Source organism: Scyliorhinus canicula, chromosome 16 (assembly GCF_902713615.1).
Source record: "Scyliorhinus canicula chromosome 16, sScyCan1.1, whole genome shotgun sequence".
NCBI classification, from domain to species: domain Eukaryota; kingdom Metazoa; phylum Chordata; class Chondrichthyes; order Carcharhiniformes; family Scyliorhinidae; genus Scyliorhinus; species Scyliorhinus canicula.
Window position 1 is genome coordinate 13,715,231 of NC_052161.1, and position 26,064 is coordinate 13,741,294.

Below are 26,064 nucleotides of genomic sequence, written 5' to 3' on the forward strand. Positions count from 1 at the left end.
TGGCCTGCAGCCCGTACTTGTCCACCATTCGGCCCATCGTTCTTTGAAAGACCGAGACCCCGTTTGTGACGCCGAAGGGGATCCGGAGGAAGTGGACGAGGTGGCCGTCTGCCTCAAAGGCCGTGTTGTGGCGGTCCTCCGGGCGGATTGGGCGATGGTGGTACGCAGACTTCAGATCCACCGTGGAGAACACCGGGTAGTGTGCGATCTAATTCACCATGTCCGCTATCCGGGGAAGGGGTTACGCATCGAGGTGCATGTACCGGTTTATGGTCTGGCTGTAGTCTACAACCATCCAGTTCTTTTCCCCGGTCCTGACGACCACCACCTCGGCTCTCCAGGGGCTATTGCTGGCCTCGATGATCCCCTCCCGCCAGCGCCGGCCCTAGGGTTGCTGGCGCCCCGGGCAAGCTGAACTTCAGCGCCCTTCGGGGGGGCGGGGGGGGGTTGGGGGGCGGGGGGGGCTGGGGGGGGGGGGGGTGGGGCCGGGGGCGGGGCCGGGGGGGGGGCAGAGGGGGCCCGAGGGGGGGGGCCCGAGGGGGGGGGGGGGCCGGGGGGGGGCCCGAGGGGGGGGGCCGGAGGGGGCCCGAGGTGGGGGTGGCCGGAGTGACCACCGGCAAGCCTGGATCCATCCGCCATGTTTGTGCGGGGCGGCCTGAGGGAGGGCGGCCACCGCGCATGCGCTGGGTGGCACCGGCCCAACTGCGCATGCGCGGTACCCGAGTCTTTTACGCGGCGCCCCTAGCACATGGCGCCCCGGGCGACTGCCCGAGTTGCCGGTACCATGAGCCGGCCCTGCCTCCCGCAAGAGTAGCTGGACCTCGGAACTGATAAAAGTCCTGTCCTGGATGCCATACCGCCTGCTTCTGGTGACGACTGGCTTACAGTCGGCGGTGAGGTTTGTGAAGAGCGGGAGAGGGTTGACCTTCGGGGTCGCGAGGCAACAAACGGTGAGTGGGGGTAGGGGTCCGCCGAACATCAGGGTTAAGTTCCTGAGGTCCCAACAGGAGAGGAGCGCGGAGGTCGGGGAGTACATATAACTTAAAATCAGCATAATCGGCGCCCTGTATTGCGAGGGGTGCGGTAGTGCACCCCCGGATCTGCACCGAGTGCGACCCAGAAGCGAGGGAGATGGTTTGATGTGGAGGGAAGATTGGGAGCAAGCAGCACCTTACCATGTCTGAGTGAATGAAGCTCTCCGTGCTCCCGGAGTCGAACAGGCAAGGTGTTTTGTGTCCATTGACCCGGACAGTCATCATGGACCTCCGGAGGTGTTTGGGTCGCTGCGCCGAGTTGCGGGTAGCCGGCGTGGTCGGAGGTGCTGGGGTGGCCCCAAGATGGCTGCCCCCGTCGGTCGCACGTGTCGGGTGGCAAGGAAGATGGCGTCCAAGATGGCGGCCCCCATGAGTCGCACATGTTGTGCTGGCTTGAAGGTGGCTGTCCCCACGGACAACACGAGGCAGATGACGCATCTGGGGGGGGGGGGGGGGGGGGGGCGAAGCCGGCAGGCACGCAGTCACACTGTGGGGTCTGCGGGCCTATGATTCTGAGAGTCGGGCCTGTGATTTTGAGGATTTGGACCTGGCCAAGCAAACTTTAGCGAAGTGTCCCTTTTTACCGCAGTCGCTGCAGTTCACGTGCTGAGCTGGGCAGCGCTGCCTGGGCTGCTGATGCTGATGCAGAAATAGCAGGGTAGCCCCCCGTGTTGGGCGGGCAGCTGCGCGGCACAGGCCTGGGGTACTCTCTGGGGTCCATGAGGGGTTGTGTGATAAGATGGGAATGCGTTAAGGCTTTGGAACACTACTGCTAGGAGGAGGCTAGCTTTACCGTCTCTTCCAGGTCGAGGGCACCTTTCTCGAGTTGGCGCTGTCTCACATAGTTGGACCTGACTCCAGCCACGTAGGTGTCCCAGACATCGAGGTCCATATGTTGAGTGGCCGTAACGGCCTCGTAGTTGCAACTTCGCGCAAGGACTTTGAGGTCGCGTAGATACTCCTCCAGCGATTCCCCGCGCCATTGGCGGTGAGTAGTGAGGAGATGCCGCGCGTACATCTCGTTCACTGGCCTTACATATCGGCGCTTCAACATCGCGTGGGCGTCTGCGTATGTGGAGGCTTCCGCGAGTTGCACAGAGATTCAATGGCTCACCCGGCGTGGAGGAGGCTCAGCTTCTGATCGTCGGAGACGGAAGGCGAGGAGGAGGCAGCGAGGTAGGCCTTGAAACAGCGGAGCCAGTGCGAAAAAATCCCTTTGGCCTCCGCGGTCTGTGGGTCGAGTTCCCGGCGGTTAGGTTTGAGGGTCGATTCCATAGTGGTGTTGTAGTCGATTACATTGATGCAACCATCAATTCAGAGAGTAGATGTAAACTGTGGCTTTAATCGACTAGAACAGTGCCTGCCTGCGACTGCTCTGCTACTGAGAGCAGCCTACAAGGCTGCTGCTCTTTATACCTCCCCTCAAGGGGCGGAGCCAGGGGCGGAACCCACAAGGGCACCAACATGATGCATTTCATGTAATAAAATACAATGATCCATAAGTGGAGCCCACATTGGCAACAGCGTGATACAGTGACATACATGGTGAATGGTTAATGCAATACGTTCACCACACAGTCCATATGACTTGGGCGAGAATGAGTGGGTTCTTTCAGGGCAGAGCAGATGAGTGTGAGAGGTGTGGGCGGGGGCCAGCGAATCATGCGCACATGTTTTGGGGTTGCGAAAAATTGGGAAGATTCTGGGCGGGAGTGTTTGCGGTCTTAGCCAGGATAGTGGAGGAGGAGGTGGACCCGGATCCTTTGGTGGTGATATTTGGGGTTTCAGAGAAGCCGGAGCTCATGGAGAGGAGGAAGGCCGATGTCGTGGCCTTTGCCTCTCTGATTGCACGCCAGCGAGTTTTGCTGGAGTGGCGGTCGGCATCGCCACCGGATATAGCGGCATGGTTGGATCACCTTCCTGCGGTTAGACAAGATAAAGTATGAGTTAAGGGGCTCTTCAGGGGGGTTTGAGGAAAGGTGGGGGACGTTTGTGACCGTGTTTGGGGGGCTGTTCATCGCAGGGAGGTGAAAAAGGGGGAAAATTGGACAGACTGTATACAGTAGTTGATTGTTGGGAAGCATGTTTCCCGGGGTGTTTATTCGCTGTAACCTGTTTTGATACACGTTTGTAATAAAATACATTTAAAAAAAAGAATCCCTACAGTGCAAAAGGAGGCCATTCGGCCCATTGGGTCTGCACCGACCCTCCGAAAGAACACTCCAACAAGGCCTTCTCCGCTACAGTGCAGAAGGAGGCCATTCGGCCCATTGGGTCTGCACCGACCCTCCGAAAGAGCACTCCACCAAGGCCTTCTCCACTACAGTGCAGAAGGAGACCAATCGGCCCATTGGGTCTGCACTGACCCTCTAGAAGGGCACTCCAACAATGCCTTCTCCGCTACAGTGCAGAAGGAGACCATTCGGCCCATTGGGTCTGCACTGACCCTCTAGAAGGGCACTCCAATGAGGCCCACTCCGCTGTCCTATTCCCATAACTCCGCACTTTGTTCATGGCCAATCCACCTAACCTGCACATCTTTGGACTGTGGGAGGAAACCGGAGCAGCCGGAGGAAACCCACGCACACACGGGGGGAATGTGCAAACGCCAAATATGCAGTCAGCCAAGGCTGGAATCAAACCTGCTGCTGTGAGACAACAGTGCCAACCATCGTGCCACGATGCCACCCGCCGAATCATTAGGCACAGCGATCAATAGTATAAGAATCTATAAACACAGAGATTAATAGTATAATAATCTATAGACACAGGGATTAATTGTGTAAGAATCTATAGAAACAGGGATTAATTGTGTAATAATCTTTAGACACAGGGATCAATAGTGTAGGAATCAATAGGCACATTGATTAGTAGTGTAGTAATCAATAGCCAAAGGGGTGAATATTGTAAGAATTAATTGACACAGGCTTCATTAGTGTAGGAATGAGTAGCACAGATACCAATAATGTAGGAATCAGTATCAGCACAGCGATCCACAGGATAGAAACAATGGGCGCAATTGTCCGACCCCCACGCTGGGTAGGAGAATCGCGGGAGTGCCGGGCGATTCCCGCCACGCCGCCCCGGCACCTGCACGTGATTCTCCCACCCCCCCCCCCCCAAAACGGCGTGCAGCGTTTCACGACAGGCCGCTTGGAGAATCGCCGCTCGCCATTTGTAGCAGGCGAGCGGCGATTCTTCGGCCCAGATGGGCTGAGCGGCCTGCCCAATCCGACAGGTTCATGCCGGCGCCAACCACACCTGGTCGCTGTCGGCGTCAACAGTGCGCGAACACTGCGTGTGCGGCCTGTGGGGTGGGGGGGAGGGAGGATCGAGCACCAGGGGGGCGCTCAGTAGGGGTCTGGCCCGCGATCGGTGCCCACCGATCGGCAGGCCGGCGTCTCTAAAGGACGCATTCTTTTCCTCCGCCGCCCCGCAAGATCAATCCTCCATGTCTTGCGGGGCGCCCGCGGGGAAGACGGCAACCGCGCATGAGCGGGTGACGTCATTTACGTGGCGCCGGCCGCGTAATTGACGCGGCGCCGCTCCTAGCCCCCTGGGGGTGGGAGAATAGGGGGTGAGGAGCGGCCTCCGACGCCGGAGTGAAACACTCCGGTTTTCAATCCGGCGTCGGCACTTAGTCTCCCGATGGGAGAATTTCGCCCCATAGGTTTCCCACAGTGCAGAAGGGGTATATTTGGTCCATCAACTTTGCACCGACCCTCCGAAAGAGCACTCTACCTACGCATACTCCCCAGCCCTAGCCCAGTACCTCTGCACTTTGATCATGGCCCATTACCTGCACACATCTGAACTTTCTGGGGCTGGTTTAGCACAGGGCTAAATCGCTGGCTTTTAAAGCAGACCAAGGCAGGCCAGCATCACGGTTCAATTCCCGTACCAGCTTCCCCGACAGGTGCCGAATGTGGCGACTAGGGGCTTTTCACAGTAACTTCATTGAAGCCTCCTCGTGACAATAAGCGATTTTCATTTCAACTTTGGGAGGACGCCTGAGCAACCGGAGCATCCGGCAGAACCCCACAACGTGACGAGGAGAATGTGCAAACTCCAAAGAGACAGTCAGTATCTTAGAGAAGGAGGGGTGTGTTACGCACTGAATTATGTTTACATTTGTACTTGTATCTTTTGTTGTTAGAAAACCATAAATTCCCTAATAAATTGTTTGTTAGAAAAAAGAGACAGTCGACTTCCGGTGGCGGCGATGTCCGAGTGAGCCGCACATTCGGTGGGCTTTCACTCCGGCCGGGCTGAACAGCTGTTTCCCCGCGATAGCGGGACCACGGAGGCGGCAGAAAGGCTGCCGGGAATAGAAGAGGAGAGCGGGCTGCAGAAGTTGAGAGTGTGGGAGGCCAGCATTTGAGGAGGAAGGAGAGAGAGACGGAGGAAAGGAGGAAGCTGACCTGAAGGGTAAGATGGCGGACCCACGGACCTTCCTTCCTCCAGGCAAAGGGAAAAAGAAAAAGTTTGGAGTTGCTGAGGAGGGACAGCTTGGACCCACTTCAGATGCCCAGGAGGTAAAATTGAAGGAGCTGGGCGAAGGAAAGCGGCAGCGGAGGCGCTGAGGAGCGGGCTGCGGCATATGGAACAGCGGGATTCCAGAAGGCAGAAGAAGAAGGAGAAAAAGGGACAGAGACAAGGACCGGAAGAAAATTACCTGGGACCTAAGATGGCGGACACACGGAACCCGGACTCAGCAATCCAGCTGGCGCTGGATAACATGCTCCAGGTAATGAAGTCCAGTTTTGAAGCGCTGAAGCGGGACAGCTTGGACCCAATCCAGAAAGCGGTGGATCAGCTGAACCAGAGGCTGGACGCCCAGGATGTTAAAGTTAAGGAGCTGGGAGAAGCGGTGGAGGAGCAGGCGGATGCGCAAACGGTTGCAGCGCTAGAAGTGGACGGCCTGAAAGAGCGGCAGAGAAGACTGCTGGACAGAGTGGAGGAGCTGGAGAATAGAGTCCGCAGGAACAATCTGAGGATGGTCGGCCTCCCAGAGGGGGCGGAGGGAGCTGATGCTGCAGCGTTTGTAGCAGACCTGCTGAAGCAGCTGATGGGGGGCCGAAGCCTTTCCGCGACCGCTGGAGCTGGAGGGGGCACACAGAGTGCAGGCAAGGCAGGGGCGGCTGGACGGACCCCCCCGCCCGATGGTGATTAGGTTCCACAGGTTCGTGGACAAGGAGCGGGTGCTGCAGTGGGCAAAGAGCGCCAGGAGCAGCACGTGGAATAACAGTGTGCTCCGCATCTATCAGGACCTAAGCCAGGAGGTGGCTCGGCGGCGAGCAGCCTTTAAGAATGTCAAGGAGGTGCTGTTCAAGAAGCACGTGAAGTTTGGTCTGCTGTTCCCAGCTCGGCTATGGGTCACGCACCAGGGTCAACACCACTACTTTTCCGAGCCCGAAGAAACGATGGATTTTGTGAGGGACCTGGGGCTGGTCCCGAAAGGAGGCCCCAAGGACGCGAGTTAGGGCCCGAGGATTTCTGTGGGGAGGAACGCCGAATGTGCCTGGACTGCTGCTCAACGGTTTGCTGGGCCAATGGGGCCAAGCGGAACATTTGAGACTCTTTCCTTTGTTCATGGACATTTATGTGCTTTTTCTCTTTTTTCTATGTTTTTTCCCTTTTTTTTTTCTGTTTGGGCTTTTTGTGCAGCTCGCGGAAGACACTGGAGCCGGCTTGCCCCAGTGGGTGGGGAGGAGGGCGGGGAAACAAGGGGAATGGGACAGGAAGGCGCCGGAGTGTTGAGTCACCGGGCTAGCAGATTGGCTAGTCAAGGAAGTCAGATGGGGGGAAAGCTACAGCCAGTGGATGGCAGGGGTGGGGGTATCGGGGGATGGGGTTAGGGGAGGGGGGGGGTTGTTCTGCTGACGGGAGAGGGACTTGAAATAGGCACTGGAAAGGAGGTCGAGGGTGGAGGCAGCTATAGGGCGGGCCAGGAAGGGCGCGACGCACGGGTCAGGGGCCGGCCCGAGAAAGGCTATGGCTGAACGGCGGGGTGGGGGGGGGGGTGGGATGTGCCCCCCGACCAGGCTGATCACCTGGAACGTCAAGGGACTGAATGGGCCGGTTAAGAGGGCGCGGGTGTTCGCGCACTTGCGGGCCCTGAGGGCGGACGTAATTATGTTGCAGGAGACACATCTGAAAGTGTCAGACCAGACCAGGCTAAGGAAGGGCTGGATTAGCCAGGTCTTCCACTCGGACTTGGACTCGAAGTCCAGAGGGGTGGCAATCATGATCAACAAGCGTGTGCAATTTGAGGCAGAGGGCATATCCGCAGACAGGGGGGGCAGATACCTGATGGTACGGGGCAGGCTGGAGGGGAGAAGAGTGGTGCTGGTGAATATATATGCCCCGAACTGGGATGACGTGGACTTCATTAAAAGAGTGCTGGGGAAGATCCCGGACTTGGATTCTCGCAGGCTAATAATGGGAGGGGACTTTAACATGGTCCTTGACCCGACTTTGGATCGGTCGTGTCCCAGAACGGGTAGACTCTCAGCAATGGCAAGGGAGCTGAAAGGGTTTATGGAGCAAATGGGGGCAGTGGACCCCTGGAGAGAGGGACAGCCAACAGGAAGGGGCTACTCGTTTTACTCGCACGTCCACAAAGTATATTCCAGGATAGATTTCTTTGTGCTAAGCAGGGACTGTAGGGGGGAGGTAAAGAACACGGAATACTCAGCAATTACCATTTCAGACCATGCCCCGCATTGGGTGGACCTGCAGTTCGGGGGAGCGAGTTATCAACGTCCGCAATGGAGGCTAGATGTGGGACTGCTGTCGGAGGAGGGGATCTGCGAGAGGCTTCGGAAATGTATAAAAAATTACCTGCAGGTGAATGACACTGGGGAGGTCTCAGCGGCGACCGTGTGGGAGGCGCTAAAGGCAGTAGTGCGGGGGGAGCTGATTTCAATTGGGGCCCATAGAGCCAAGGCAGACCGGGCAGAGATGGATAGATTGGTCAGGGAAATGGGCCGGATAGATGAAGAGCACGCGGAGTCCCCGGGGGAGGTTTTACTCAGGGAGAGGCAGAGGCTACAGGCGGAACTGGGGGCACTATCCACGAGCAGGGCCGTGGAACAGCTTAGGAAGGCGAGGGGAGTGGTGTACGAGTATGGGGAAAAGGCTAGCAGACTGTTAGCGCAGCAACTTAGGAGGAGGGAGGCGGCCAGGGAAATAGGTAGAGTGAGGGACGAGGGGGGGCACAAAGTGGAGGATCCGGTAGAATTGAATAGGGTATTCCGGGACTTCTATCGTAGGCTGTATACTTCGGAGCCGCCAGAAGAACCGGAAGGGATGAAAAGGTTTCTGGATGGGTTAACATTCCCAACAGTTGGGGGGGGGGGGGGCGAGTGGAAGAGCTGGGGGCCCCGATTAGAGTAGAGGAGGTATTGGGGGGCCTAAAGGCCATGCAGTCGGGGAAGTCCCCGGGGCCGGATGGATACCCAGTAGAGTTTTATAGGAAGTTCTCGGAGCTGGTGGGCCCGGTCTTGGCGAGGGTTTTCAATGAGGCAAGGGACAGAGGAACCCTGCCGCCGACGATGTCACAAGCCACCATATCTCTGATATTAAAGCAGGGTAAAGACCCGGAGGTGTGCGGGTCCTACAGGCCAATCTCCCTGATTAATGTAGATGCTAAGCTCCTGGCAAAGGTACTGGCGGGTAGAATGGAGGACTGTGTACCGGAGGTGATTGGGGAGGATCAAACGGGGTTCGTGAAAGGTAGGCAGCTGGCGGCCAATCTGAGGAGATTGCTCAATGTGATAATGATGCCCCCGGCGGGTAGAGAAGTGGAGGTAGTGGTGGCTATGGACGCCGAGAAGGCCTTTGACCAGGTGGAGTGGGAATATCTATGGGAGGTGCTCGGACGGTTTGGGTTCGGGAAGGGATTGGTGGATTGGATCAAATTATTATATCAGGCCCCGAGGGCCAGCGTCAGGACCAACAGAGAAGTGTCGGAGTACTTTAGGTTGTACCGAGGGACCAGGCAGGGCTGCCCGCTCTCCCCGCTGCTGTTTGCGCTGGCCATAGAGCCGCTGGCAATTGCGCTGAGAGCCGCAGAGGGTTGGAAGGGGATGGTGAGGGGCGGGGTTTAACATAGGGTTTCTCTTTATGCAGACGACCTGCTCCTGTACGTGTCGGACCCAGTGGCCGGGATGGGAACTATACTGGGAATGCTGAGGGAGTTCGGCCAGTTCTCAGGATACAAATTAAATATGGTCAAGAGTGAAATGTTTGTGGTACAGGCAAGGGGCCAGGAGAACAGATTGAGAGGGCTACCGTTTAGGTTAGTTGAGGAAAATTTCCGGTATTTGGGAATCCAGGTGGCACGAGACTGGGGCACGCTGCATAAGTTAAATTTGACCAGGGTGGTGGAGCAAATGAAGGGAGAGTTTCGGAGATGGGATGCACTCCCGCTGTCGCTGGCAGGGAGGGTGCAGACTGTAAAGATGACAATCCTCCCTCGATTTTTGTTTATTTTTCAGTGCCTCCCGATCTTTATCCCACAGTCCTTCTTCAAAAGAGTTAATGGGCTGATCATGAGCTTTGTCTGGGCGGGAAAGTCTCCGCGGGTGAAGAAGGCAATGTTGGAGAGGAACCGCAGCGAGGGGGGGCTGGCGTTGCCGAGTCTGGTCAATTATTACTGGGCGGCCAACATCGCTATGATAAGGAAGTGGATGGTGGGTACGGGGTCTATTTGGGAGCGGGTGGAGGCGGCTTCGTGCAGGGGCTCCAGTTTGGAAGCCCTGGTCACGGCTCCTCTACCGCTGCCGCCGGCCAAGTACACCACCAGCCCGGTAGTGGTGGCGACCCTGCGGATATGGGGCCAGTGGAGGAGGCATGTGGGGGAGATGGGGGCGTCTGTCTGGGCGCCAATCTGCGACAACCATCGGTTTGCCCCCGGCAGTATGGATGGGGGGTTCCGAGTATGGCGGCGAGCAGGGGCGGGAAGGGTGGGTGATATGTTCCTGGAAGGGAGCTTCGCGAGTTTGAGGAGCTTGGAGGAGAAATTTGGGTTGGTAAGGGGAAATGATTTTAGATATCTACAGCTGCGGGACTTTGTTCGTAGACAGGTCCCATCTTTCCCGCGCCTCCCGCCAATGGGGATCCTAGACAGAATAGTCTCTGGGAGGGACGAAGGGGAGGGTAGAGTCTCGGGTATTTATAAGGTGCTCATGAGGGAGGAAGGGTCCCAGACAGAGGAACTGAAACTTAAATGGGAGGAGGAGCTAGGCGGGGAAATGGAGGATGGGCTGTGGGCAGAGGCCCTGAGTAGGGTAAACTCGACCGCGACATGTGCAAGGCTCGGGCTGATCCAATTTAAGGTCGTTCACCGGGCCCATATGACGGTGGCTCGGATGAGCAAATTTTTCGGGATAGAGGACAAATGCGCTAGGTGCGCGGGAGGACCAGCGAACCATGTGCACATATTTTGGGCATGCCCTGAGCTGAGGGGGTACTGGGAGGGATTTGCGGGGGTCATGTCCCAGGTGCTAAAAACAAGGGTGGTGATGAGTCCAGGGGTGGCAATTTTTGGGGTTTCGGAAGACCCGGGCGTCCAGGGGGAGAAAGCGGCCGATGTGCTGGCCTTTGCTTCCCTGATAGCCCGGCGACGAATATTATTGGCGTGGAGGGACTCAAAGCCCCCGAAGACTGAGTGGTGGCTTGCGGACATGTCAAGTTTCCTGGGGATGGAAAAAATTAAGTTCGCCTTGAGGGGATCTGTGCAGGGGTTCACCCGGAGGTGGCAACCATTTATTGACTTCTTTGCGGGAGAGTGAGCGTCAGCAGGGGGGTGGGGGGAGGGGGGGGGGGGTAGAGTAGAGTAGGAGGGAAAATATGGCGGGTAGTACGGGTGGGAGGGGAGCGGGCTTGTGCAATACGGTACGATGGAAGTATTGAAAGTACGTGGATGTTTGCACATTTTTGCCTTTTTTGCTTCCTTTCTGATGATGTCTGTAACTGTTTATAAAGCCAAAAACTACCTCAATAAAATTGTTTATTAAAAAAAAAAGAAAAAAGAGACAGTCAGCCAAGGCTGGAATCGAACGCTGGTCCCTGACGCTGTGAGACATCAGTGCTACCCACTGTACCACTGCGCTGTCTGCTGAATCCATAGGCACAGAGATCAATTTTGTAGGATTCATTAGGCTCAAGGATCAATACTGTAGAAATCAATAGACACAGGGCTCAATAGTGTAGGAATCAATAGACACAGACTTCAATAGTGTTATTAGTGTAGGAGGTAATAGACACAAGGATTAATAGTTTGGAATCAATTACACAGAGATCAATAATATCAGAATCAATAGACACAGCAATCCATAGTGATGGAATCAATCGACACAGGGATCACTGTTTATGTTGTTTCCAACACAATGTGTCACTGTGCCTATTGATTCCCATATGATTGATCGCTTTGTCTTCTGATTTGAACACTATTGATCTCTGTGTCTATTGATTGCAATACCGTTGATCCCTGTGTCTGTTGATTCCTACACTATTAATTCCTGTGTCTATTGATTCCTGTGTCTATCGATTGCAACACTATTGATCTCTGTGTCTATTGATTCCCACACTATTGATGTCTGTGCCTATTGATTCCCACACTATTGATCTCTATGTCTAGTGACTCCCACAGTATTGATCTCCTTGTCTATTGATTCCTACACTATAGATCCCTGTGGCTATTTATTACAACACTATTGATACCTGTGTCTATATATTCTTACACTGTGATATTTTAGTCTATTGATTGTCCAAAGGTCTGCAGATTAGGTGGATTGGCCATGCTAAATTTCCCTAAAGTTAGATGGGGTTGCAGGATTATGGGGATAGGGTTGAGGTGTGGGCTTAAGTAGGGTGCTATTTCCAAGAGCCGGTGCAAACACGATGGGCTGAATGGCCTCTTTCTGCACTGTAAATTCTATGATAATTCTATGACGATTCTATGATTCCTACACTATTGAACTCTGTGTCTATTTATTACAACACTATTGATATCTGTGTCTATTTATTACAACACTATTGATATCTGGGTCCATAGATTCTTACACTTTTGTACCCTGTGACTATATATTCTTACACTATTGATTTTTGAGTCTATTGATTCCTACACTGTTGATCACCGTGTCGATTGATCCCCACACTATTGATCTCTGTGTCTATTGATTGCAACACTATTGATGTCTGTGCCTATTGATTCCTACACTATTGATCTCTGTGAATATTGATTCCTTCACTATTTATCTGTGTGTCTTCTGATTTGAACACTATTGATCTTTGTGTCTACTGATTTCTTCACTATTGATCTCTGTGTCTTCTGATTCGAACACTATTGATCTCTGTGTCTATTGATTTCTACAATATTGATCCCTGTGTCTATTGATTCCCACACTATTGATCCCTGTGGCTTTTGATTCCCACACTATTGATCCCTATATAGATTCTTACACTGTTGATGTTTTAGTCGATTGATTCCTACACGGTTGAACTCTGTGGCTATTGATTCCCACATTATTGATCCCTGTGGCAATTGATTCCACACTATTGACCTCTGTGTCTATTTATTGCAACACTATTGATCCCTGTGTCTATAGATTCTTACACTGTTGATGTTTTAGTCTATTGATTCCTACACTATTGAACTCTGTGTCTATTGATTCCCGGACTATCGATCTCTGTGTCTATTTGTTACAACACTATTGATATCTGTGTCTACAGATTCTTACTGTCATGGGAATGTCACTTTAAGAAATGTTTTTCTGCTGAATGCTGCAGTGATGTCAGAGTGTGGGTAGAGCTGAGCTCTGGCTCTGCTTTTTAGTTTTGCTTTGAGGGAAAGCTTGGGTGTGTCTGTGCTTTTTAGTTTTGTTTTAGTGTTGGAGCTGCAGCCAGCCAAAGAAGGTGTAATTTTGATCTTGCTGCCATCTAAAGACTATCTCTAGATCATTTAGTGAATTCAGAATGATAACTGCTCTCAATATTGAATTTAAACCTGATGTGCTTCTATTAAAAGGGTTCTTTTGCCTTATGGATGTTAAAAAGAAAGTTTAAGGATTACTTAGAATGTTGTATTCTTTGGGGGTTGCATTTGAATTGATGGTTGCTAAGATGTTCACTGTATGTTTTAAAATCGTTAACTGAGTTTATAGAACAAACATTGTTTTGCTTTTAAAAATACTTTTAGATTTCTGCTGCACCATACCTGTAGAGTGGGCCGTGTGCTCCCCATACCACAATCTAATAAAAGTCGTGGGTCAGGTGATCTCAATTATATACTTTGGAGTTCTCTAAACCCTGGACCATAACTTTATACTTTTGATCCCTGTGTCTATAGATTCTTACACTATTGAGTTTGAGTCTATTGATTCCTACACTGTTGATCCCCATGTCTATTGATCCCTGCACTATTGATCTTTGTGTCTATTGATTCCTTCACTATTGATCTCTGTGTCCATTGATTCCCACACGACTAATCTTTGTGTCTATTAATTACAACACTATTGATATCTGTGTCTATAGATTCTTCCACTTTTGATCCCTATGGCTATAGATTCTTACACTATTGATTTTGAGTCTAATGATTCCTACACTGTTGATCTCTATGTCTATTGATTCCCACACTATTGATCCCTGTGCCTATTGATTCCCACGCTATTGATCCCTGTGTCTATTGATTGCAACACATTTGATCCTGTGTCTATTGATTTCTACATTATTAATCACTGTGTCTATTGACAACCACACTATCGATCAATAGACACACGGATCAATACCGACAGAATGAATAGACACAGGGATCAATTTTGTAGGAATCAATAGACACAGACTTCAATAGTGTAGGAATCAATAGACACAAGGATCAATAGTGTAGGAATCAATAGACACAGGGATCAATACTGTAGGAATTGATAGACACAGGGATCAATAGTGTAAGAATCAATATGTACAGGGGTCAATATTGTTGGAGTCAATAGACATAGCGATCAGCAGTGTAGTGTCATGTCAGTATCCCTTGAACTTTACTTGCAGCACGGCTTCAGTGATGTCATTTGTGGGTGGAGGCTGTGGCTGTCAGGTGAGAGGGGGTTTAGTGTTGGGGGTTTCAGTTTCGGGTTGTTGGTTTGGACTGTAGAAGAGATTCAGTGTTTCCCAGTTTTCATTCTAAAGCTGTTCCAGGGAACTGTAAGCACATTGGGTGTGGAAAACTGCCTTGGTAACTTTAAAGATAGAGTTGCTTTATGGAAGGAGTTTTGAATCTGGGGTTAGACTGGATCTCAGGGAAAGGACCAGTCCCATTCAAATGTGATTACAGTGTGCTGGGCCACGCCCTGGAAAGGGGTTTTGGTTTATTGGATTTTTGTATTGAATTGGAACAGTTACTAAGGGAGATTCATTAAGAATTATATACATAGATCACTGTAGCTGTTGTGATTTTTCCATGTTTGTAATTGATACCAAATTCTTGTTTTATATATGTTAACTACATTCTTATAATAAACTTTGTTTTGATAAAAGAGCCTAAGAAGCCTGATGAATCACACCTGAAGTGAAGGCTCATATGCTCAGCCTAGCCAAATTCAACAAAAAGGTTATAGGTCAGGTGAACTTCATAATACATTTTGGAGTTTCGAAGCCCTGGCCCATAACAATAGAAATCAATAGACACAGTGATCAATCGTGTAGAAATCAATAGTCACAGAGATCAATAGTGTAGGAATCAATAGTCACAGACATCAATAGTGTAGGAATCAATAGTCACAGACATCAATAGTGTAGCAATTAATAGACACAGGGATCAATAGTTTAGGAATCATTGGACATGGGGATCAATAGTGTTAGAATCAATAGACACAGGGATCAATGGTGTCAGAATCAATAGACACAGGGATCAATAGTGAAGGAATCAATCGACACGGAATCAATACTGTAGGAATCAATCGACATGAGGATCACAAGTGTAGGAATCAATAGACACAGAGATCAATATTGTGGGAATCAACAGACATGGGGATCTATAGTGTGGGAATCAATCAACACAGGATGAATAGTGTAGGAATCAATAGACACTGGGATCAATAGTGTAGGAATCAATTGGCATGAGATTGATACTGTTGGAATCAAAGACACAGGAATAAACAGACACAGAGATCAATCGTGTAGGAACCAACAGACACAGGGATCAGCAGCATGGTAGCACACGTGGCTAGCACTGTGGCTTCAAAGCGCCAGGGTCCCAGGTTCGATTCCCCTCTGGGACAGTCTGTGCGGAGTCTGCACGTTCTCCCCGTGTCTGCGTGGCTTTCCTCCAGGTGCTCCGGTTTCCTCCCACAGTCCAAAGACGTGCAGGTTAGGTGGATTGGCCATACTAAATTGCCCTTAGTGTCCAAAAGGGTTAGGAGGGGTTATTAGGTTATGGGGATAGGGTGGAAGTGAGGGCTTAAGTGGGTCGGTGCAGACTCGATGGGCCGAATGGCCTCCTTCTGCACTGTATGTTCTATGTTCTATAATGTAGGAATCAATAGACACCAGGATTAATAGTGTCATAATCAATAGACACAGAGATCAATATTGTAGGAATCATTAGACACAGATACCAATAGTTTGGAAATCAATATTCACAGAGATCAAAAGTATGGGAATCAACAGACACAAGGATCAAAATTGTAAGAATCAATAGACACAAGTATCAATAGTGTAAGAATCAATACACATAGGGACCAATAGTGTCAGAATCAATAGACACGGGGATCAATAGTGTAAGAATCAATAGACATGGGGATCAATAGTGTTGGAATCAATAGAGACAGATATCAATCCTGTAGGAATTAATAGACACATACACCAACAGTGTGGGTATCAATAGACACAGTGATCAACAGTGTCTGAATCAATAGTCACAGAGATCAATAGTGAAGGAATCAATAGACATTGTGATCAATAGTGTCAGAATCAGTACTGTCAGGGATCAATAGTGTAGAAATCAATAGACACAGGGATCAATTGTGTCGAAATCAATGGATGCGCATCAATGGTTTCAGAATCAATAGACAGTGGTCAATAGTTTCAGAATCAATAGACATGGGTATCAATAATGTAGGAATCAATAGACACAAAGATCAATCATATAGGAATCAATAGACACGGGTATCAATTGTGTAGGAATCAATAGACACAAAGATCAATAGTGTTGGAATCAATAGACATGGGTATCAATACTGTAGGAATCAATAGACACAAAAATCAATCGTGTAGGAATCAATAGACATGGGTATCAATTGTGTAGGAATCAATGGACACAGGGATCAACATGGTAATTATCAATGTGATACATTAATACCTGTTGGGATTAGTATGAACAGGATATGATCCCAATGCCCGGGGATGAGGAGCCAAGGATCATTCGTAATTTGTTTTCAATGCTCACTGTAGGAATTGCACTGAGGTGCAAGACCGATCTCTGCGTTGCAACAGTGACATTTTCAACTGACTTTATTGGCTGTAAAGTGCTTCGGTGCATTCTGAAGCTGTGAATTGTGCCATATAAATTACTGCCTGTTCTTCCTTTTCCTACCCCAGCCCCTCCCAATCCAGTGTCTGTGCTGATCTCCAATGGTGGGTGACCATTGTCCATGTAACTATGTCTTTAAATGAGGCAATTGGAAGGGAAAATAAGCAATGAATGGAGGCATCTTATCTGCTCTCCCAGCTTCAGGAAGTTGGCATTAAGCTGATGGAAGTTCGAGGAAAGAGCACAGACACATTTTAAATGAACAGCCATGTAAATTAGGGGCAGCAGTGTGTGCTGTTCATTAACAGAGGTGCTGCCTTTTTTCTTTTCTAGTATTTAAACGGCAGTTAAGGCTGAATTGAGTTCTCTGCAGGACAGATGAGTACAATAGGCACTTACCATGAGGCTGTCTCCATCTTTTCTCGGAGCACTGAAAACAATGAGTTGATATCAGTCAAGCATTACTTCAGTTAACGTTACAGCAGCAAGGTGACATTACTTATCAAACATCCACACACCTGCCACACATGACAGCTCCATTGCAATAGTTAGCAATTTTACACAGCCCCTCGAGCATCCTGGAAGTGATGTTACCAAGTGTTTGGAGGTTGAAGAGGTGAGAAGGGAAATGATGAACACTCCAGGGTTTAATTTACTCAGTTTGCTATTTTTAATGCACTCATTAACATGTTCAAGTAAATTACTGTCTGAGTTAGTTGACAATGTTGGCTTTGGCTCAATGATAGCCACACACCTGTCAAGCAAACATGTCTGTTGGGAACACTGATTTACGGAGTTGACCTCATTAACTGGAGTGCATCCAATATTTCTCGCGCTGTTGTATTTCCAGCAGCTATAATAAAAAATATCTCCGCACAGTCAAACTGGGGCAGAATTTAGCTTCGCATTGTTATCTGGTTATGACAAGGCATGATGACGATGCCACAGATCAATAGCCAAATGGGCCTCCAAACTTAGTAGCCTTATTCATACCTCATACTGGAGTTAATTTGATTCGTCGGTGAATGGGTACCCATACGGGTGAATGTCCCGAAATTCCCTACCCATCACCATTGGGGGAATGTCACATGCACACACATACTCACATTCGCACAAATACACATATGCGCACAAGTACTTGGGCATGCACACACACTCACTCACACAAGTATACATCTGTGCACATATACTCAGGCATGCACACACACAACATGCTCATACACATTAACACTTACACATACATGCTGTCACACACACACACACACACCCTTACACACAGTTGCACATGAACCAACACTTGCAGTTGCTCACATAGGCTTGCACACGCACATTCACACTCACACATGTTCACACACACAGACCCTGACACACACTTGCACATGAACCCACCCCCTCGCAATTGCTCACACACGCTTGCCTATGCACATTCGCACTCGCACATGTTCGTGCACACACACTCACGCATCAGAGCACAGAATTCTCATGCTGCATTGCAGTCTTATTTCCTGCAATCGCCATTCTACCCCTCACCTGCTGCCTTTTTGAGGTCCTCAGCTTTTTTAACGTACAGCGGCGCACTTTTATTGTCAGACTTTGGGCCTTTCTGGTCTGCGTTGTTTCTCGGTATTTTATGCTGGTTCCTTAATTATTGAAAAATAAAAGGTTTTTTAAACAAAGAAACAGAAGAGAAAGCAAGGCGGGCATTGCCAAAGCTTTAATTACATTGTGCCTTAACATTGCAGCTATCAGAGAGCTTGATGTAGTGCAGAAACATTACATCAAATTACAACAGGACTACATGTCAGCTGAATATTCTGTGAAATATAAGAGACACTTACCCAATTTAATGCAATTACTGTAATGTAAATTACATGCAACTGGGACAAGTGAGACAATGTCCAAGGACCTTATCTCAGATGAAAATATTACAGCACTAATAAAAAAGAAAGGTTCACCCATTATAACAATGTATAAGAGAAGGGAATCTAATTAGACTTTAAATTCAGGGACTCCTGCTGAATATTTTGACCCTCGGGGTCTGTGAATAAAGATGGATTCTGATACAACATCCAATTAACTTTGCCAATAGAAACCCAATGTCATTTGATCTTGGCGTTCTGACTGAGGGTTTATCAACTAACGCACCGATCTAAACTGCGAGGCCCACAGAATTGAAATAGGGCAAAGCTCCACAAAGACATATGCTTCACATTTTCACACAAAGGGTCGTTGAATTGGGAAATTTCTTCTCCAAATGGCACCGGATATTTGGTGAGTTGGAGCTTTTGAGACCGAGACCAATCGATTGTGATAAGTGGCCAGTCATTTTGGATTGAGATAGGGAGAAATCTATGCGCTCAAAGGGTTGTGAATCTTTGGGATCCTCTGCCCAGAGAACTGTCGATGCTCGTTCATTGAACATGTTCGAGACAGAGATCCATGGAACATTGGGTATTAAGGAAATGAAGAGATCCAGGGTTAGGGTGGGAAGGCAAAGTTGAGTTGACGATCAGCAATGATTGAACGATGGAGCCGGCTCCAAGGGGCCATTTGACCTAGCCTAGCTCCTATTTCCTACGTCCTTATGTTCAAATCTTTGGGGCCTCAGATGTCTTCACATTATGGAGCAACGGCATGTGGGGTTTTTCTGCAATTCCCTCCCAGGTGAGTTCCCAATCTTGGCCACACAACCAGAGAGCAAATGGCAGGAAGTGGTGTGTGGGCCGCCTGTGCAACTTCCAGCATCCTGTCGGGACGTTGCTCTTCAGGCCTGGAAAAGGTTGACCAGGGAACTGGAGAAAGTTGAGAAATCAGAGAGGAAGAGAAATTGTATTGCCTAACTACTTCTACCACTGATTTGTTTCCTCTCTCCTCTCCCAAAGGCACTTGGGGTTCATCCTCCTGAAAAGCCAGCGGCCCTCTGGTATATCATCCAAGTAGTATTTGTTTTGAGGTGAATCTACACCGCTGTATATGGACAGGTCTCTTCAATTAAAGGAGCCATAAGACCATACGAAGTAGGCCCATCGAGTCTGCTCTGCCATTCAATGAGATCATGGCTGATCTGATATGATAATCCTCAACTCCAATTTCCCACCTTATCCCCATAACCCTTGAGACCCTTACTGATTAGATATCTGTCCATCTCAGCCTTGAACACACTTAATGACCCAGCCTCTGCAGTTCTCTGTGGTAAAGAATTCTACAGATTCCTGCCCTCTGAGAGAAGAAATTCCTCCTCATTTCATAAGAACATAAGAACTAGGAGCAGGAGTAGGCCATCTGGCCCCTCGAGCCTGCTCCGCCATTCAATTAGATCATGGCTGATCTTTTGTGGACTCAGCTCCACTTTCCGGCCCGAACACCATAACCCTTAATCCCTTTATTCTTCAAAAAACTATCTATCTTTACCTTAAAAACATGTAATGAAGGAGCCTCAACTGCTTCACTGGGCAAGGAATTCCATAGATTCACAACCCTTTGGGTGAAGAAGTTCCTCCTAAACTCAGTCCTAAATCTACTTCCGCTTATTTTGAGGCTATGTCCCCTAGTTCTGCTTTCACCCGCCAGTGGAAACAACCTGCCCGCATCTATCCTATCTATTCCCTTCATAATTATAAATGTTTCTATAAGATCCCCCCTCATCCTTCTAAATTCCAACGAGTACAGTCCCAGTCTACTCAACCTCTCCTCATAATCCAACCCCTTCAGCTCTGGGATTAACCTGGTGAATCTCCTCTGCACACCCTCCAGCGCCAGTACGTCCTTTCTCAAGTAAGGAGACCAAAACTGAACACAATACTCCAGGTGCGGCCGCACTAACACCTTATACAATTGCAACATAACCTCCCTAGTCTTAAACTCCATCCCTCTAGCAATGAAGGACAAAATTCCATTCGCCTTCTTAATCACCTGTTGCACTTGTAAACCAACCTTCTGTGACTCATGCACTAGCACACCCAAGTCTCTCTGAACAGCGGCATGCTTTAATATTTTATCGTTTAAATAATAATCCCGTTTGCTGTTATTCCTACCAAAATGGATAACCTCACATTTTCCATCTTGAATGGGTGACCCCTCACTATGTGATGAAGCCCTCTGCTCCCAGACTCTCCCAGTGCTTAAGCTGAACCTGTTCTTGACATGGAACACTTTGACGCAGGGGTCACTCGATAAAGAGAGAACAAGAAACCTCATTCTGTTCCTCTTCTTCATTTAGTTCTGTTTTCCTGACCCAGCTAGCTTAGCACAGACCAGGAGAAGGATCTGGATTCATCTGGCTCTGTGCTACACCAATGGCGCATCAATCCAAAGACCATCGCAGCTTTTGAGCTGTGGTATAACTTAATCGGATTTGATATTTGAAGTGGAACCATGTGCTATATTTTACATGGGAAACACAACAAAGCTAAATTCAGCTATCCCATAACGCGTGCTGCATTTTTGAAGGTTTTATGCGTTTTCTGTTTACAATCCCTCACTTTGAATTGTCTCTTGACAAGTTGCTGGTTTTGCTTCTCGAGTTTGTCTTCTTGCTTCTGTGTACTGTGCAGAAACAGGAAAATGAAAAATGAATTTTAAAAACCACACTCTCTGACAGCAATTCGATCAATAACCAAAGCTGACGCTGACACAACTTGCAACAAGGAGCAACAGCCGTGTGTTCTCAGTGTCTTTTGGTTCTCAGATGTAATAAATAATCACACTTTAAGTTTGTAAAGTTTGGAAACTGAATGTTTAATTGTGCCATTCAAAAGAAGCACCAGATTGAACCAGCTATGATCACTAGTGCAGCTGTGAAATGTCGTCCCCTGGAACACTTTCACATTAGACATTAGTTCCCAGCTAATTGGTTACTAGCTATTTACAGATGTTTTCAGATAATACAACAGGATATAACAGTAACCAACACCCAAATCAATTAATACAAAGAGTAACTCATATCAACCTAACCAAAGGCAGGGGGAAACTGTCACTGACATAAACACTAGAGCAGGTAACAAACACTAGTGCAACAAATGTCGGGGGGCAACTGAAACCAGCTTTACTGATACAAGAGTTATCCGGCACCAGCCTAACCAATTCAACTGGCACAGGAGGTAACCAACACCGATATAACCAATACAGGGGTTAACTGATACCATGTTCTGAGAACTGGACGATAATTATTCTTCAAATAGGACTAAGTGAATTGGTTGAAGCTCAATGTCTATGGTCTACTCATCAGGGGCACCAAGGCAGCACAGTGGTTAGCACAGTTGCTTAACAGCTCCAGGGTCGATATCCGGCTTGGGTCACTGTCTGTGCGGAGTCCGCAGGATCTCCCCGTGTCTGCGTGGGTTTCCTCCGGGTGCTCCGGTTTCCTCCCACAGTCCAAAGATGTGCAGGTTAGGTGGATTGGCCGCGCTAAACTGCCCTTAGGTTAGGTGGGGTTACTGGTTTACGGGGATAGGGTGGGGGTGTCGGCTTAAGTGGAACGCTCTTTCCAAGAGCTGGTGCAGACCCGATGGGCTGAATGGTCTCCTTCTGCACTGTAAATTCTATGAATCTATGATCATCATCAGCAGATAGTGTTTGATTATTGAACAGCACCTGTGGAAATGCAATGGCCCGTGTTCCAGCTGAGCAGCTCCTCAGTAAAGAGACACTTTACAGTGATTTCCCATCCCTGGCGAAGGCTTTGGACACTGAGGATATGGGCAGCACCTCCCGCATAAGGAAAGGAATGATTGACGACGAACTTTGCCAGGAAAACATTAAATGCCTTCAAGATAAAGATGTATAGTTTTTTGAAGAATAAAGGGATTAAGGGTTATGGTGTTCGGGCCGGAAAGTGGAGTAAGTCCACAAAAGATCAGCCATGATCTAATTGAATGGCAGGACAGGCTCGAAGCGCCAGATGGCCTACTCCTGCTCCTAGTTCTTATGTTCTTATTATGTGCTTTTAAGATCAGGTGGGAGTTCAGAGAATGGGATTGTAAGGCAAGTGTAGAGGCTGGAGGAGAATGTTCTGGCAGGTATCAGGAAGGTAACAGGTCAAAGATCTGTGCCCTTCCTAACGTTTTGTTTTGGTCTTTGACAGGTGGAGGGCATCGCTGGCAAGGACAGCATTTGTTGCCCATTCCTAATTGCCCTTAAACTAAGCCGCTTGCTCGGCCAGTTCAGAGGGCAGCTAAGAGTCATAGATTATCATAGAATTTACAGTGCAGAAGGAGGCCATTCAGCCCATCGAGTCTGCACCGGCTCTTGGAAAGAGTACCCTACCCGAGGTCAACACCTCCACCCTATCCCCATAACCCAGTAACCCCACCCAACACTAAGGGCAATTTTGGACACTGAGGGGCAATTTATCATGGCCAATCCACCTAACCTGCACAACTTTGGACTGTGGGAGGAAACCGGAGCACCCGGAGGAAACCCACGCACACGTGGGGAGGATGTGCAGACTCCGCACAGACAGTGACCCAGTGGGGAATCGAACCTTTGACCCTGGAGCTGTGAAGCAATTGTGTTATCCACAATGCTACCGTGCAACCACATTGCTGTGGATCTGAGTCACATGTGGGCCAGACCAGGTTAGGGAGGCAGGTTTCCTTCCCTAAAGGACATGGATAAGACCAAATTCCAATTTAACTCCCAGCAGCTGCCATGCTAGGATCTGACCCCCATGTCCCCAGAACATTCGGCTGGATATCTGGATTACTGGTCCAATGATTTTGCCACCGCATCACTGTGTCTATTTACTACTCTATGGGACACGAGGATATTTTCCCACAATATAGATGCTGAATAAATGCAATGGTTTTTCTTGTTTTGTGCTTTTGCTGGATTCACAGGCTGATTTAAAGGCTCACAGGCCATAATGTGAACGGCCCTTCTGTGGCTACCTTCCAATACAGCAAGTCGTGCGAGAGGTAAGATGGGTTTTACGAGCAGTGACAGGCCATCAGCGGGAAGCCACCCTCACTCACCAGATTGTGTATCCTGCTGCATGGAACCCTAGAGTAAAGTGATTCACTAAGATACAGGTGCGAGGTACCAGCCACCTCCAACACCAGAGAATCTAACCATCTCCTCTTGAGGTTCACTGAATCTCCCGGTATGAACATCCTTGGGGTTACCATTGATCAGAAACTGAACTGGACCAGTCACATAAATACTATAGCTACGCTGGTAGGTCACAGGCTGGGAATCTTGCAATGAGTAACTCACCTCCTGACCTCCCAAAGCCTGCCACTCATCTACAAGGCACAAGTCTGGAGTGTAATGGAATACTCTCCACCTGCCGCTCCAATAACACTCAAGAAACTCGACACCATCCAGGACAAAGCAACGCACTGTATAGGTGTCCCTATCCATCACCTTACGAGGTCACCCCCTTTAGCACTGACACTCAGTGGCAGCAGTGTGTACCATCTACAATATGGACTGCAGCAACTCACCAAACCTCCTCCTACTCCATCTTCCAAACCCACAATCCCCAGAAGGGCTAGGGCAGCATATGCTTGAGAACACCACTACCTGAAAGTGCCCAGCCCCCCCCCCCATCATAGTATGCCCCCCCCCCCCCCCCCTCCCCCACTCCAGCTCCAGCCATCACCCCTCCTCAACTTACGCACCATCCTGGCCTGGAAATATATCGGCCGTTCCTACACTGCCGTTGGGTGAAAATCCTGGAACTCCCTTCCTAACAGCACTGTGGATGGGCCCACACCACACGGACTGCAGCGGTTCACAGATGTGGCTCACCATCACCTTCTCAAGGACAATTAGGGAGGGACAGAAATGCTGAACTAGCCGTAGTTTCTGGCTCTGGGGGAGGGACGCACTGCACCAGAGCACCTGCCATGAATGAAGAAAAGAAATCGAGAAGTGCTGGTCCCCCCACACTCTGAGATTGCCTGAAGCCGGATTCAAGACCAGACTCCCCGAGTCCAAAATCCTGCCACTGAACTGTGCCAGCGTTTGCAGGGTATGCTGATGGCATGAAATGAAATGAAAATCGTTATTGTCACAAGTAGGCTTCAAATGAAGTTACTGTGAAAAGCCCCTAAGTCGCCACATTCCGGCGCCTGTTCGGGGAGGCTGGTACGGGAATTGAACCGTGTTGCTGGCCTGCCTTGGTCTGCCTTCAAAGCCAGTACTTTAGCCCTGTGCTAAACCAGCCCCTTGCCGTCTATTGGCACTTTCAGTGGGGTTTCGACAAGCAAGTGGCAAGATCTGATTCATCCATCACTGTAAAGAATATCTCTGGCTGCACCTGGCTCTAATGCAACTGGGATATATAAAGTCACCGGAAATGACGCGTAAAACGGCGCATTTGTGAGGTCATTCACTCATGTGCGGGTTGCCGGTTCCAATCCGCACATGCGCGGATGACTCCATCGCGCAGACAGCGCGAACCGCGCATGCGCGGTGGCCGTCTTTCTCCTCAGCCGCCCGGCAAGACGTGGGGGCTTGATCTTGCCGGGCGGCGGAGGGGAAAGAATGCGTCTGTTTTGGATGCTGCCCCGACGATCGGTGGGCACCGATCGCGGGCCTGTCCCTTCCTGAGCACAGTCCTGATGCTCCCGTGCCAATCGGGCCCCTAGATGCCCCAAACGGGCATCTGGCGCCCGTTTCACGAATGGTTGCTGCCGTGGTGAAACGGGCGTGAAGGGCCGGCCGTTTGGCCCATCGGGCTCGGAGAATTGCCGTTCGCCGTGATAAACGGCGAGCGGCAATTTTTCCAAGCCGGGTTGGGGGGGGGGGGGGGGGGTGGAGAGAATCGCTGGGGGCACCAGGGGGGCGTAAAAAATGTCAGGAGGCTACGATTCTCCCACGCCACGTGGGGAGCGGAGAATTCCGCCCAGCTACTTTCCCCTTTGAAGAGCTGATTGGTGGTGATTTAACCTGAGGGTCACCACACCTCAGGCGAGGGGCATGGTTGAGAAGACGGGGCCTCAGCCGGTGGGGAAATTGAACTCACGCTGTTGGCCTCTCTCTGCATCACGAACCAGCTGCCCAGCCAACTGAGCTAAAGCGTGCCCCTGACCCCCCCCCCAAGCTGGGATATGAAAAGATGGGCCAATGCCAGTCAACAATATGCGTTCAGCTTCTCAGAAATCAGGTTCTCGGGAGCTGTAATTTTCAGTGGTTTTATTCCCAGGTTACTAATTACAGAGGGTAAAAAAGTCATTCACCTATTCATCTGAGAACTGCAACCAAGTACAAAGTACCCTGAAAGAACCAGCAGATGGCACTGTTGCCATACCTTTGAAGAATAGAACCAGCAGCACGGCCAACAACAGAACGAAGAGGCTGATTCCAATTCCACTCGTACTGCCGATTAGCGCCTGCATATCCAAACTCGAATGTCCTACTGAGGGTGAAAAAAGCAAACACATCAGAAGGAAAGCGTCAATCAACTGCCCGATAGAACCGAAGAAGGCGATGCTGCCTGATTACGCGAGACGAATTAATTACATTACGACGTTTGCAAAACTTATTACAAACAGAAAA

At 49.6% G+C, this 26,064-nt stretch overlaps 1 protein-coding gene across 2 annotated transcripts in view; it reads right to left on the reverse strand.

Moving 5' to 3' along the window:
* The window catches only part of LOC119950738, a 122,162-nt gene that overhangs the window by 15,671 nt on the left and 80,427 nt on the right, over positions 1-26,064 (reverse strand). For both annotated transcript variants that reach the window (XM_038773433.1, XM_038773432.1), the window contains exons 5-8: positions 25,817-25,924; positions 21,045-21,108; positions 18,094-18,203; positions 16,963-16,993 (exon numbers count right to left, since the gene is read on the reverse strand). In XM_038773433.1, coding sequence (XP_038629361.1) covers positions 16,963-16,993; positions 18,094-18,203; positions 21,045-21,108; positions 25,817-25,924 — 313 coding nt within the window. The remainder of the gene's footprint in view (positions 1-16,962; positions 16,994-18,093; positions 18,204-21,044; positions 21,109-25,816; positions 25,925-26,064) is intronic.